The 15,057-nt window shown below is 40.4% G+C and overlaps 1 protein-coding gene across 1 annotated transcript in view; it reads left to right on the forward strand.

The window, feature by feature from the left end:
• The first annotated feature begins 471 nt into the window (after positions 1 to 471).
• Positions 472 to 15,057, forward strand: part of Zfyve1 (zinc finger FYVE-type containing 1) — a 59,090-nt gene continuing 44,504 nt past the window's right edge. The window contains exons 1-2 of the mRNA XM_076849922.1: positions 472 to 687; positions 2,036 to 2,956. Of these exons, the coding sequence (XP_076706037.1) occupies positions 2,474 to 2,956 (483 nt within the window). The 5' untranslated portion in view covers positions 472 to 687; positions 2,036 to 2,473. The remainder of the gene's footprint in view (positions 688 to 2,035; positions 2,957 to 15,057) is intronic.

Raw genomic sequence — 15,057 nt, forward strand, 5'->3', positions numbered from 1 at the left:
TCTTAATTCTTCCTGTTTTTTCCAGTTTGTGCTGGATGAAATTGGCTAAGTGGAGACCGCTTGTTTTTACACATTTCAGAAGGAATGATTCGCAATAAGGGTTATTTGAAACTACATTATTTCCTTCGGCATTTCCCATTTACACTAAACATTATCACACCAGTTGTCTAATTTGGCGCCATTCCTCCCCAAGCCCGTACCCTAAACAACTCTGAAACCTGCGGAAACCACTGTCAATACAACGACTCCAAGTCCCGAAATGCTCATGGCCTGCCTTCACCGCCCGCTTGTAAGAGCCGCGCTTGTGTCTGGGAGTTGTAGTCACCTGGAATCTGCACTTCCGGGTTATGGGGACAGAGGATGTATCCTGAGAACTACAACTCCCAGGAGGCGGTGCGTGCCCTCCTGCCCCTCCCCCCCGACGTCGGGCTCCGCCCCCCGCCGCTCCTCCCTCCGGGGCTGCACGGCTCACGCCTTCCTGTTAGTCGGGGCTGGGAGAAGTTCACTCCGATCAGCTGATTCCAACTGACAACAGGAGAGGAGGAAGCCCGGGAGGCAACCTGGAAGGAGGGGGGGGCGGAGATGGTGATGAGGATGGATCCACCGGTGCCCTGAGGAACAGCCGCCACCCCCACCGGCGTCCCACGGCCCCCAGACACCGCCTCGCCGAGGCCGAGCTTCTCCGTGGTGGGATCCCCGGGCCACCGCTGGCAGGGCGGGGAGGGCACGGCCCTGCACCGGGCAAGCGGTCGTCCTGGGGCTCCGGCTGCCCCCGGGAGGAAGGGGGGCCGGGTGCGGCTCGAGTGGGGGTGGGGTGGCATAAACAATGGATTCGGCTCCGGGCTGTGCCGGCGTGGGGGGGATTTTGGGGGGCCTTCTTTGTTCTTCGGCTCCGCTCCTACCCCTCGGATTGTGGTTGTGTTGTCCGGGAGGAAGGAAGGGTGAGGAATCCCGGGTTGGGGAGAGGCGTCGAGCTGGGGGCCCGAATGGGCAGATTGTTTGCTTGGCCTGGCGGGGATGAGGTGTTCTTTGAAGGATGATTTTATGCTTTTTACATTTGTGACAAGTTTTGATTTTCGTTTCCGTTTTGGGAGCAGCCTGGGCAGGACTAGAGATTAGGGTGTAAATAAGGTTCCCTAGTCACTCCCTTCGCCTTCCTTGTTTATCTAAAAATAAGATTGATAGATTGATTACCATGGGAGAGGAGTGAATATCTGTAAGGAAGACTTCACACTAGGTTGGGGCTTTGGAATGGGGGTTAGGGCTAGGGGGGATTCGGAATGTAATTGTAGAAGTTACCAAAGCCTCTTTCCTGCCCCAGTTATCTTTTTTTTTTTTTTTTTTGAAGTTATTTTTAAGTTAGTTTTTGAATGACCAAGAGAAAAAATTGTTTTGACTAACTACTGGCCTGTCTTTGCCGAGGGCCATAGTGCAGGAATCCTACCTCCTGTTGCTCCCTCTTTCTTTTCTTTTCTTTTTTTTTTCCCCCTAGTTTCAGAAAGAAGGGACAAAAGGAAGTTCAATAATTGTTGTTGTTTTTGAACTTGAAATAGTGATTGTTGTTATTTCTAAGCATCTGTCTATAGAGTTGAAACAGTACAGTTACAAGGATAACCAGATCTGCCCAGAACTTTGATGGGTCTAAAGTTTATTGTTACTATCTTTTTTTCTTTAGTTTTTTTACAGATCTCTTTCCCCACCTCCTAACTGTGAGGTGCAGAGGACAGTTTGCTTAGTGATTTTGATTCTAAATGTAATAATTAAATGAACAGAGTGTATCAGTTTGGGGAATAGAACAGCAAAGTCTTTTAAATGCCCTGAGCCTAGAATTGATGTTTGTTTTTAAAAGGAGGAGCCTTACCTATGATTTTGGGAAGAAATTTGTAGTATCAGAAAAAAACAGAATAAGTTTTACCAGCAAGAATCAGAGTTCTGTCTGTAATTTTTGCTTAGTATTTAATCAGAGTCTTTTTGTTTGTTTAAGGTGCACTCTGTTTTTTAGATGAGTGAAATCCTTTTTCTTCTTCTATTGTAGGCATCTACTGAAATATCGACTTGAGGTTGAATTATATTGAAAAGCTCCTGACCACTTAATTTCATTACAAAAACTTTGTGGCTGAGGCACAAGAGATGAGCCCATGTGTGTGAACCCATCACAACTCTGATTGCCATCAAAGACTCTGTCAAATTCATTTGACTGCATCTTTGCCTGCACTTTATGAAGGATGAAATCTTCAAACCAAATCAATGTTGCTGCTGTTATAAGAATCTTGGAGGCAGAAAATTAAAAAAAATCAACCATTTGCAAGTGTGTAAAGAATTATAATAGGACAGGTTTTCTTTTTTTTAAGTGAGGTGTTTAGAACCCTGTGGAAATTTTGTGCGGTCTTCAGACTCAAAGTCTTTGTTTTTGCTTCTTGGAAAAGCTCAGTGACTGTTATATGGTGGGTGTGCTTCCTTACCAGTCTGAGTTATGAGTGCCCAGACTTCCCCAGCAGAGAAAGGCCTGAATCCTGGGCTCATGTGCCAGGAAAGTTATGCCTGTAGCGGGACTGATGAAGCTGTCTTTGAGTGTGATGAGTGCTGCAGTTTGCAGTGTCTCCGCTGTGAGGAGGAGCTCCATCGGCAGGAGCGCCTTCGAAACCATGAGCGGATAAGACTCAAAGCTGGCCATGTCCCTTACTGTGACCCCTGCAAAGGCCCCAATGGGCATTCTCCAGGTGTTAGGCAGAGGGCAGCCGTGAGGTGCCAGACCTGTAAAATCAACTTGTGTCTGGAGTGCCAGAAGAGGACTCATTGTGGGGGTAACAGGAGGAGACACCCTATTACTGTGTACCATGTTAGTAAGGTCCTGGAGTCCCTGGAGGGGGAAGAGATGGATGAGGAGACCAAGAGGAAGAAGATGACTGAGAAGGTTGTGAGTTTCCTCCTAGTAGATGAAAATGAAGAGATTCAGGTAAGCACTTGTGCATGGTGGGATTCACATGGCCTTGGAGCAGATAGAAGGTAGCTCTCTTTTTTGTTGTTACTGGGGATTCAACCAAGAGGTGTTTTACCATTGAACTATACCCACGGTTCTTTTTGTTATTTATTTATTTTAATTTTTTTTTTTTTTTTTTTTTTTTTTTTTGGTATTGGGGTTTGAACTCAGGGGCACTGAGCCACATCTCCAGCCCTATTTTTTTTTTAACATTTTTTTTTTTTAGTTGTAGTTGGACACAATATCTTCATTTTATTTATTTATTTTTACGTGGCACTGAGCTAGGCGAGCGCTGTACCGCTGAGCCACAACCCTAGTACCCCACAACCCTATTTTGTATTTTATTTAGAGACAAGTTCTCATTGATTTGCTTAGTGCCTTGCCATTGCTGAGGCTGGCTTTGAACTAGTGATCCTCCTATCTTAGCCTCCTGAGGCACTGGGATTGCAGGTGTGTGCCACGTGTCTGGCTTGTTTTTTATTCTGAGACACGGTCTTGCTGAGGTTTTTTTGTTTTTTTTTTTAATGGTGGACACAATATCTTTATTTTACATTTATGTGGTGCTGAGGATCGAACCCAGTGCCTCATGCATGCTAGGCAAGCACTCTACCACTGAGCCACAACCCCAGCCCTCTTGCTGAGTTTTTCCTGAAATGCTGAGGACATCCTTGAATTTGACATCTACCTACTTTAGCCTACCAAGCCCAACAGGAGCTCACATTTTTATCATTAAAAGCCAACACCTCTGAGGGCTTAGAGTCAGATTTAGTTACCAACATCATAAGCTGGGGATAAGTTACTTGTTTGAGTTACTTAGTTTCTTCATCTATAAAATGGGAATAGTGCCTAGTCATTGGGCTTCTGTGAGGATGAAATGAGACTCTAAAGTGTGTTGCATTCTAAATGCTCAGTATATGCCAGCTGTTAGTATTATTATTAGGTAAGCACTTGGGCATGGTGGGATTCACATGGCCTTGGAGCAGATATGTTCTTAGAACTGTTTTAAAACAGCTTTCTGAAAGAGAATACTCGGCAAGTTGTGTGTAAATGTCTGTGATAAAGAACTGTGCATATCCAGGGAAAGAAATACTAACCGGGTCCATGGTAGCATTAAATAATAAGGTATGAGCTTACTGTCTTGATGTAAAGAGAGAGATCTTCAAAAAGTACCTTTTAGGGCTAGGGATGTAGCTCAGTGGGAGTCTTTACCTAGCATGCACAAGACCCTGGGCTTGATTCTCCAGCACTATTCCCCCAAGCTCCCAGAAAGAGAAAAGTATCTTTCTTTATGTTTTCATGTAGAGACTTCTCTCTTACTGTGGCAAAATATCGAGTCTGAGTAATTTATAAATATTAAAGATTCTTTTTTTTTTTTAAATATTTTTTGGACCTTTATTTTTTTTATTTATATGTGGTGCTGAGGATTGAACCCAGGGCCTCATACATGCTAGGCAAGCGATCTACCACTGAGCCACACCCCCAGCCCCCGATTAAAGATTCTTTTAACTCACAGTTCTGAGGCTGGGAAGTTCAAGAGCCATGACACTGGCATCAGGTGAGGCCTTCTTGCTGCATCATAACATGGCAGAGGGCATTACAGGATGAGACAGAGCAAGCATGCTACTGCTCAGGGCCCATTAGAGGACCTTAGCTTGATGACTTTGTCTAACCCCAGTTACTTCCCAAAGGCTCCGCTTCTGAATACCATGGACATATGAATCTGGAAATTAACTTTCAACTTAAATTTTGGAGGAGACATTTTAATCATAGTAACTTCTGAAGCCAGTGTGGGCATCTAGAATAACTAGAGGATATTTGATTTTAGTTGGGGGGAAGGGTAACAAGCCATGGGTGAAGCTAGGAGATGGTAATGTCTGACCTGGGAAGAGGTAAGGTGATGTCTACACATTCAAGTGGGCTTTCAAGGGAAGACTGCTTGAATTCACATACTAGTTTACCATTCACTGGCTGTATAACCATGGGCAAGTTATTTAAGTTCATCAACTCAGTTGTTTCATGTCAACTTTTATAGGATTACTGAGAGGATTCCAAGAGATTAGGAATGGAAAGGACTTACAGGGTCTGGCATTCAGTGTCCAATACCAGTTTATTGTCAGTATCCATGGGGATACAATGGACTTATGGTCCATTGACTCAGTACTTGTATGATGATGATGACTCCAGTTTGGGATGGGAGGATTACATGTGTAAGTTACCATTTACCACTTACCCACTAAATATATTTCATCTCTACTTTTTTCCTTCTTGGATAAGCTGATGGTAGCCTGTACTTTCATTGTCAGCTAAACACTTTGCTAACACAGACTTTTCTTTATTGGTTTGAGAAGAACTAGTAGAGTTATGGAAGAGTGACCCAGATCCCATTCAGCCTCCCTTGTCAGCAATAATGTCTTCATTATGGATTATGCTCTAATTGAGCGACATTGTGGACTAAATATTTTATAAATGGAGCACTTGGATTTGGATGATTCTTATTGGTTTTGCTATCAATTCTCTTTAATGTCCATCTTTGGAAAGTCACAGTTTGTATTGTTGGCACTTTCCTAAAGGGAGAGGAAGATTTGGGGTGAGCCAGTAATCCTCATGAATATTGGGTTGGCACTTTTTAAAAAGAATGTGTTTTTGAGGAATAAAGATGTGTATTATTATTTTTTTAACAGTGATTTATGTTCCTTAGAGGATTAGGAAAGTGTAAAGAAATGTAAAGAGGAATCCAACTATCTGAAGATTAATTTGTCCTTCATCTTTGTGTGTGTGTGTGTGTGTGTGTGTGTGTGTGTGTGTGTGTGTTATTGTGTCATGCATATAATGGGTCTGTTGGTAAAAAGACTTATGCTTTTTCTCTCTCCATAAATATTGGCCAGTTTCCAGGAAATAATAATTTATTAATTGCAAGCAATACTGGTTGGAACTAATGGATTAGACACAGAATTTGTTCATTTTAGGTGAACATTCATTCTCCAGAGTCCTAAGTAGAAAAATCTTAAGGAGAAAATATCTGGTTCAGTTTTCTGATAGGTGACTGTCCAACACAATGAGAAAGGTCATTTTTTTTTTTTTTGGTACTTTTTTTTTTTTTTAATATTTATTTTTTAGTATTTGGCGGACACAACATCTTTGTTTGTATGTGGTGCTGAGGATCGAACCCGGGCCGCATGCATGCCAGGCAAGCACACTACCGCTTGAGCCACATCCCCAGCCCGAGAAAGGTCATTGTTTGATACAAGTCTAGATAATAAATTCCTGGAGAATAAGAGAATTTTTTTTCTCTGTACAGTGTACAATGGTAAGCACATCATCAGAGCATAAATTCTTGTTGATTAATATGTGATGTCATATCTCAACTGAAGTTTTTCAAAATGGGTACCACACATATAACTAGTAAAAGACCAAAATAATATAACAGAACATATAATGAAAAGATTGCCTTCCTACTTTGTACACTTGTATTTTTAAAAAGAGCAATCACTGTTAATAGTTAACTGCATGCCCATATAGATTTTTTCATGTATAATTATAAATAAATTTATTTTTCCTTTTTAAGCAAAAATGCAACTTAATGTGTGTGCTGTTCTGTACTCCCCAACACCCCCACCTTGCACTTGCGTGCTCTGGAGATGGAACCCAGGGGTGCTCACCCTGGACTACATCCCAACGCTATTTATTTATTTATTTGAGACTGGTTCTCACTAAATTGCCCAGGCTGGCCTTGAACTCCTGCCTCAGCTTCATGGATTATAGGCGTGTGTTACTATGCTTGGCTGTTCTTGCCTTTTTTCCATTAAAGGATATCTTGTGGGACTTTTATACCAGAACATTGAGATCTGTCTCATTATTTAAAGAATGCCTAGTATTTATTTGAATTGCCTTTCTGTAATATAGTCTATTAACCCATTATGTCCCATCATCCTATATAGAATTGAAAACTTGGGGGCTGAGGTTGTGGCTTAGTGGTGGAGTGCTCGCCTGGCATGTGTGAGGCCCTGGGTTCTATCTTCAGTTCCACATAAAAATAAGTAAATAAATAGAATTGAAAACTTGGGACTGAATGTGTGTATTACTGGATATTTTATTTATTACAAACAAGGATGTGATGAATATCCTGTATCTGTATTTAGAAATAGAATCTTTTGTTGAATGACATGTGAAATTTAAATATTAGATATTTCCGAGTTTATGAACCTCCTTGCCCCTTAGTCCTGGTGATTGAAACGAGGGGTGCTCTACCACTAAGCTACATCCCAAAACTCTTTTTAATTTTGAGAAAGGGTCTTGCTAAGTTTCCAAAGCTGGCCTTGAACTTGTCATTCTCTTGCTTCAGCTTCCCAAGTAGCTGGATTATAGTTGTGCACTACCGTGCTTAGTTTGAAATTCATTTTCTTAATCTGGAGTACTACTATGAATATCCCCTCATTTCTGGTCTTTTCTCATATAATTACTTTGCTGTTTGGAACTATTCTTTGTACTTGTATGAGATCATTTAATCCTAATGATAACTGTTTTTATTTTATTTATTATTTTCATATTGTTTTTGTAACAAGTCATCACAAATCTAGTGCATTAAAACTGCACAAATTTATTCTAGTTCTGGAGGTCAGAAATCCTAAAACAGATTGGTAGAGTTATATTCCTTCTAGAAGCTGCAGGGCAGAATCTATCCCCTTGTCTTTTCTAGCTGCAAGAGTCTGCTTGCATTCCTTGGTTTGTGGCCCTTTCATCCCATTTCAAAGCCAGCAGTATAACATTTCTTTTAATCCCTCTCTATGCCTCTCTGTTTCCATTGTCACATTTCCTCTCCTGGCTGCTTCTTATAGAGATCCTTGTGATGACATTACACCCACAAAGATGATCTACCATAATCTCCTGATCTCAAGGTCCTTAACTCAATCACATCTCAAAGTTCCCTTTGCCACATAAAGTGACATATTTACAGATTCCAAGGATTAGGATGTGAATAGCACTGGGGAGAAGCCAGTGTTCAGTCTACCACACCCTAGGAAGTAGATTGGGTTTCAGAGATGAGGACATTGAAGCACAGAGAGTCAAGTAACTTGCCAAGATCAAGTTACAGTAAGTGGCAAAGGATTTGAACACAGGCATCCTGGCTTTAAACAACAACAACAACAAAATTATAGGTGTAGATGGACAGAATGCCTTTATTTTATTTGTTTATTTTTATGTGGTACTGAAGATTGAACCCAGTGCCTCACATAAGCTGGGCAAGGGCTCTGCCACTGAGCCTCAGCCCCAGCCCTAAAATCCTAGCTTTTAACTATTATACTTCTGCTGTCTTTGACTGAATCATACAAACTTTTCAATTAAACTTTATTATTATGGTCATCAGTACCAGTTTACCAATTCCTCATTGTGGTTGTGAGGATCAAAGGAAACATAATTCTACATATAGGTAAGAGACAATGTTATATACATTGGAGTATCCCTTCCTCTTAGCACTGAGGACTCAGAATTAGGCTCTGTTTCTTTTTTTGTTTTTTCCTTTTTTGTTTCTGGCCGTTTATGGGTTTTGATAATTTTCAGTTTAATTCATAGGGATCATTTTAGCACTTTGTAGGCTGCTACTGTCATGTGGTTTCCTCAAATTCTGTGGCCTAGAGTTTCCTAAAATTTGTTGCTTGTAATTCAAGAATTACTCAGCTTCTTTTGGAAAATCTAAAAAGATTAATTTTTTTTCAGAAGGGAAATTGTTATTCTTTCCTTATCATTTGAGTGTGTGTTCAGTGGTAAATTTGAGGAGAGACTGACTTTGGATGTCAGAAGTCAGAAGTCACTTATCATTCTTAAATTGACACAGTTGGCCTACTAGCCAAAGACATTGATTCATTCATTACATTTTTTATGTTATATGCTAGGCACTTACTAGGTTCCAGGAACATTAATAGTCAAGGCCCATGCCTTCATATAGTTTACTATTTATGTGGTGAAAGCAGATTTCACACATATAAACACATAAAAAGTGCAGAGTGTGTAGTTTAGTGGTAGAGCCAGATAACCACAATCCCCAGTACCACTACCACCACCACCACCACCACCACCACCACAACAACAACAACAACAACAAAAACATAAAAAGATGGTTCAAATGTAGTAAGTATTATTAAGAAAGAGTGAGTTGGAAGCCTTTTTTGAAGGATGGTCAGATAAGGTGTTATTGTAGAGGTGATTTTTAAGAAGAGACCTGTTACTGATTTGGGAAGTCCAGGTGGAAGGGACTGGGGAAAAAATTGAAGGTGATAGCATGCTTGAGGTGTAGAAAGAATGCCATTGTGGCTGGAGTGAGCTGGCAGAGAGTGATAAGGAAAGAGTGTAGAAGTAATCAGGTGCCAGATACAGGAGGCCTTGCAGGCCATGGAAAGAAGTGTGAATTTAATTTTAAGGGTGATAAGAGGCCTGAGACTGAGTTATACAAATAAGTTAGATTGTAGTGATCGTAGAGAGATGAGGGAAAGCAGAGAGACCACATAGGAACCTGTTGCAGAAGGTGAAATGGATTTGGAGTTAGATGGGGAAGATAGAGAGTAATGAATTTGGGACAAAGTATGGAAGTAAAAAACAGAAATGCTGATACATTGGGAGGAGGAGTGAGGGAGTAAGAGAATTCAGTAGTGGATTCTAGGCATTTGGCTTGTGCAAATGCCACCCACTTAATACTCCAGATTTTATTGACTTAAATTGATAAAATGAAGTACCTGATTTATACAATAGAGAGCTAAATTAATCTCATTTGGTGTTATCTAAAATAGTGGTTCTCAACCAGGAGTGATTTTGCCTTTGGCAATGTTTGGAGACATTTTTGTGTCACAACTGGGGTTAGGAGTTATATGCCACTGGCTAGTGGGTAGATTACAGGATGTTGCTAAATATCTTACATAGAGCATAGGCTAGCCCCTCACAAAAAGAATTATCTGTTATAAAATGTCAGTAGTGCTGAGATTGAGAAACTGATATAACAGATGAAGATTCAATCTAATAGGTGATCTGGATCATAATTAAGTGGAAAATATATCAGAGATAGCCAAGTGCAGTGGTGCATGCCTGTGATCCCACTGGCTAAGGAAGCTGGAGCGGGAGGATTGCAAGTTTGAGGCTAGCCTCAGCAATTTAGCAAGGCCCTAAGCAACTTAACAAGACCCTGTCTCAAAAGAAAAAATAAAAAGGGCTGGGGATATGGCTCAGTGATTAAGTGCCCCTGGGTTCAATCCCCAGTATCTAAAAATAAAAAATTTAAGAAGGAGATGTATATGATAAAAAACATGTATGTATATATGTATATGTGTGAGGATGTTTATATATATATGTGATGATATGTATGTGTATCAGGGACAAAATATTTAAACAAACACCAGCTTTCCTTCTTTGGGTTCTGTTTACTCCTCAAAAATAATCTGGTGAAATCAATGTTCCTATTTGGCATATTTTGTTGTCTCTGTAGTTGAAATGATTAGTCTTTCTGGATTGCATTCATTGATTTTTCTAGGCCTCAGTGGAACAGTAGTAGGAAAACCAAAGGACTTAAAGATTTAGAGCCTGAATAAATAAATAATCCACACTGACAAGTCTTCTATAATCCCCTGGAGCCAGAGGGAACACCCTTAGCTAATACTCGAAGGATAGAAGAATAAAGTTTCTAGCAATTAGGGTTCTTAGTGGAGGAAGAGGATGGTATTTTTCTATCTGTTGGGTCTCAAGGAAGTCAGACATCTTGTTTTGTCAGAATATTTACCAGTCAAGAGGAATAAAGGTGAAACACTAAATGGGGTTTTCCTCCTCCTTTATTCTGGTATATATATAAAAAAAATCCCACACAGGTTTTTCCTTTTTTTTTTTTTTTTTTTTTAAATACTACCTTAGTCTCCTCTTGGTCTCTTCTATAGACTTCCCATGACTGTCCTATTTTTTTTTTTTTTTAAGAGAGAGTGTGAGAGAGAGAGAGAGAATTTTTTTAATGTTTATTTTTTAGTTTTCGGCAGACACAACATCTTTGTTTGTATGTGGTGCTGAGGATAGAACCCGGGCCACACACATGCCAGGCGAGCACGCTACTGCTTGAGCCATATCCCCAGCCCCTGACTGTCCTATTTTTAAGAGAGCAGAGCAGAGAAACTTCACCTCTTTTGTCTTGGGAGACTGGGACAGCAATTGGGCCCAGGGGCTTTTTGTGGCAAAAAGTCTTCTGCAGTTAAGCCTTCATGCTGACCATGCAGGCTCATGAGGAAACCCAGTGACTCAGGAGAGGCTGACCAAGTGTCCACCTGGGCCAGGCCCTCCTGGACTCAGAAGTAGTCTTATGTTCTCTTTGAAATGGGAGTCCAAGATGAGAGTCTTCTCTCCTCCCTTCAGCCAAGTCATTGGTCATCTTATTGAGACCGTTCCTTTAAGAAGACCCATCACGTTGCTTGGCTGCTTCACTTGTTTACAGTCCCAGAATAGTGCTGCCCAAAATACTGGGACTTTTTTTTTTTTTTTTTTTAATTGGCTAAAAGAGACATTATTCTAGTGGGATTCAGAAATGGAAAATAGCAGAGTGTGTTTTCTTACTGTATGGGTATTCTCTACCACAAACTGACTGTGCTGGTCTGCCACAGTTCTGTGCCACATCTGTCTTAGTCTCATGTGCTGTTGGCTTCTTAGGTCCTGTCCTCCCTCTGGTTCCTGGTCCAGGGTAGCTTCTTGGGGCTTGTTCTATCCTGGCCGTCTGTTTCAGTGAGGCTGGAAGAAACCCCACAGGACTCCATCTTGGTCAACAGATTATGAACCAGAGGAATCAAAATTTTCTCCAATATTGAATTCTCCCAGTTTTCATTTTAAATGGCCAGACTGTTATAGTGTAAGGACTAATTTTGGTGCAGTGGCTGGTTACTTCTTTGGCAAATTCTGCTTAGAACCATGAATACATTTACCATGGGTTTCTTAGGTGCCATGTTTAGAAAAAAAAGTAACGAAAATTGTAGATCTGCTTTAGTCAAAATAATAAGCAATAGTTGGATGAGTAGCAGAGTGTTCCTCCCCCACTCTCGCCTTTCACTCAAAACTCAAGTAAAAGCCCCCTTTGTTTAGTGATGGTGATAGAGGGGAGGCATTAAATGGGATTACTGGGAAACACAGGGTTGAGGATGACTCAGACAAACAGAAAGATGAAAGAGCCCCTATTATGTGCCCTCAGTTTCTGCTTAGCATCTTGTGAGCTTTCTGAGCCTTGGGCTCATTCAGTTATCACAGATTCCTGTCATTTAACCTGGGTGACTATTTTGTTTAGTACCAGGATGTTTAAAACTTGACCTATATAAGCCATTGAAACCACTGTGAGTCAGTTTTTTAGGGAACTTGTCTTTAACTATTTTAAATTACCTCCAGTTTATGTGCTTCTCTTTTTTTCTTTATCTGTAGTTCCTTGAAGTGATTGATTTTTTTTTTTTATTAATTGGGCAACTATTTATCTTTTCAAGCTTAGGTTAATATAGGTAGATTTCATGTTAAGTTGGTTAAAAAATTATTTTTAATTGTAGATGGACACAATACCTTTATTGTTTCTGTCTGAAGTTAGAACTGCTAAATGTGTTGATCCCTCCCCACACCCCCACCCCAATCAGGGATTTCAGAGGTGCTCTACCACTGAGCTATATTCTCAGTCTTTTTAATTTTTGAAACAGGGTCTCACCAAGTTGCTAAGGCTGGCCTTGAATTTCTTTCTTTCTTTTTTTTTTTTAAGTTTATTTTTTAGTTGTAGGTGAACACAGTACCTTCATTTTATTTTTATGTGGTGCTGAGGATTGAACCCAGTGCCTCATGCATGCTAGGCAAGTGATCTACCTCTGACCCACAACCCTAGTCCATGGCCTTGAATTTGTGATCTTCCTGCCTTAACCTCCTGAGTAGTTTGGATTACAGGTGTGCACCATTGCCTCTGGCATTTTGGGCACATTTGATTGGTGATGGGAAACCAGAGGAAAACTAGTAGAGAGATCATGAAAAAGGGAAGGAAAACAAGGATATAAAAATTCTAGGCATAAAGAATTAGAAGGTCTTATGGGAAGAGACACATAGGGGACTTTTGGAGGCAGGAACGGGTGGCTGCTCTCTTGGAGGATGTTTTTGTTCATTGTGTCCTTCTTTTCAAGGCTTTTGCCCAGCAATTAAGAGGCTCTATTTGACTGGTTTATGTGGTCAGCCTGGTGGTGGCTGGGATTCTTGGTCAGAGATATGTTCCAGCCATATATAAGCCCCTGACCTCTGTTTTGACTTTGCTGTAGGATAATTTGGCTTTCTGATAGCTCCTGAAGTTGTTGCCAAAAGCTCGGTCCTTGTCCCCAGTGTTAATCCAATAGTGAGTATACGATTTTGAGAAAAAGGAAAAAGTTTTATTGCTTTGCTGGCAAAGAGGAAACACAGGGAACTCCTGTTCTAGAGGCTGTAATTCTCCCCATCAGCATTAACAGGGAACTTTTAAAGAGGTGATTCAAAGGCTGTATTCCATGTATTCTCTGTTGGCTTTGTGATTCACTTGCTAATTTGGGAGATAGTCATTTCTGAGATCTTCTGGTACCTTCCCAAAGTCTAGATTACTTGTTCCTATGGCAGGTGTGTACAAGGACAGATAAATTTACCTAAAATGGGGAAGAAAGGTAATCCTGTTTCCCTGAGATTAGGGAGGGGTAGAGATTAGGGAGGAGCAGGAAGAGAGGAAGAGAAAGAAACATATCCATTTAAAAAATAAGTTGCAGTGGCAGAGAAACAAGGGATAAAGTAGACCACTGTTACAAAATTATTTCTTCCCTTCCCGATCTTGAGAAGATTATTACTGTCTTTGAGAGAGGTTGATTCTACATTGTAGAATCCTTAAAAAGAATGACAGGGTCATATCCTGGCACAGACACACCATTTTTAAATTAAGGGAAAACACGACCCTGAGCAGTGAAAGAATATTCTAGAAATTCTCTACTTTCCAGCTCAGTCATGTCTGTCTGAGTATACCATTACATGACTAAATGTTCCATAATCTTTTTTTTTTTAATTAAAAAAATTTTTTTGGTAGTTGTAGATGGACAGAATGAATGTCTTTGTTTATTTTTATATGTTGCTAAGGATGGAACCCAGTGCCTCACACATGCTAGGCAAGTTCTCTGCCACTGAGCTACAGCCCCGTAATCTCTTAAAATCTTTTCTTTCAAGGAGCTCAATTTACCTTACATGTATCATTCAATAATAGCCATGAGCATTTATAGAATTATCAATTGCGTGCTATAATAATTGGGGTAATCTCTCTGAAAAAGTTATGAAAATAGCCTTTTTTTTTCTTTTCTCCTCTCAGTGATGGGAATAGAACCCAGGGCCTCACACATGCTATGCAAGTGCTCTCTTACTAAGCTACACCCTTCCAGCCCTTAAAAAATATTTTAAAATGAAAACTCATCAAGATGAAGCCAGTCTAGGGAGGGATGGTAGAGGCCATCAATCCATGGAAAACCCAGCTATCTTGTTTGTCTTTGAGTAGAGATTATTTGAGGATACCGCCCCCCCCTCCATAGCCTTTCAGGTCCTGGTGACTGTGGGTTTAATTTGTAGTTGATAGGTCCCTTGTTTTTCTCCCATGTCTCAATAAATTCTGTTACTCAGATCTGGCTTATTTGACAGACAACCTTCCTCCTTTCCTCCTTTCCTATTTCTCCTCCCCTCCTATATCTTCCCCTTGCTCTTACCCCAACACCTCTGTCATGAATTAAGAAACTATATCTGCCAATTTCAGGGGAAAACATTTCTATAGCTAAATATGAATGATTTTAAGCTAAGGTACTGTTTTTCATTGTGACATATCTTTTTCTCCCATTACCATACAAAATTGAATTTGTAACACTTTTTAAAAGGGCTGCCTTAAACATTTTGGCTTTAAATTGCTTTTTTCCTTGACCACCATATTTAAAAGAACAATTCTTATCCCCACCTTGTACTTCTAGTGTTTTTTTTTTTTGGAATCCGGGATTGAACTCAGGGGCACTTGACCACTGAGCCACATCCCCAGTCTATTTTATATTTTATTTAGA

The sequence above is a fragment of the Callospermophilus lateralis genome, chromosome 3 (assembly GCF_048772815.1).
Source record: "Callospermophilus lateralis isolate mCalLat2 chromosome 3, mCalLat2.hap1, whole genome shotgun sequence".
Classification (NCBI taxonomy): Eukaryota; Metazoa; Chordata; class Mammalia; order Rodentia; family Sciuridae; genus Callospermophilus; species Callospermophilus lateralis.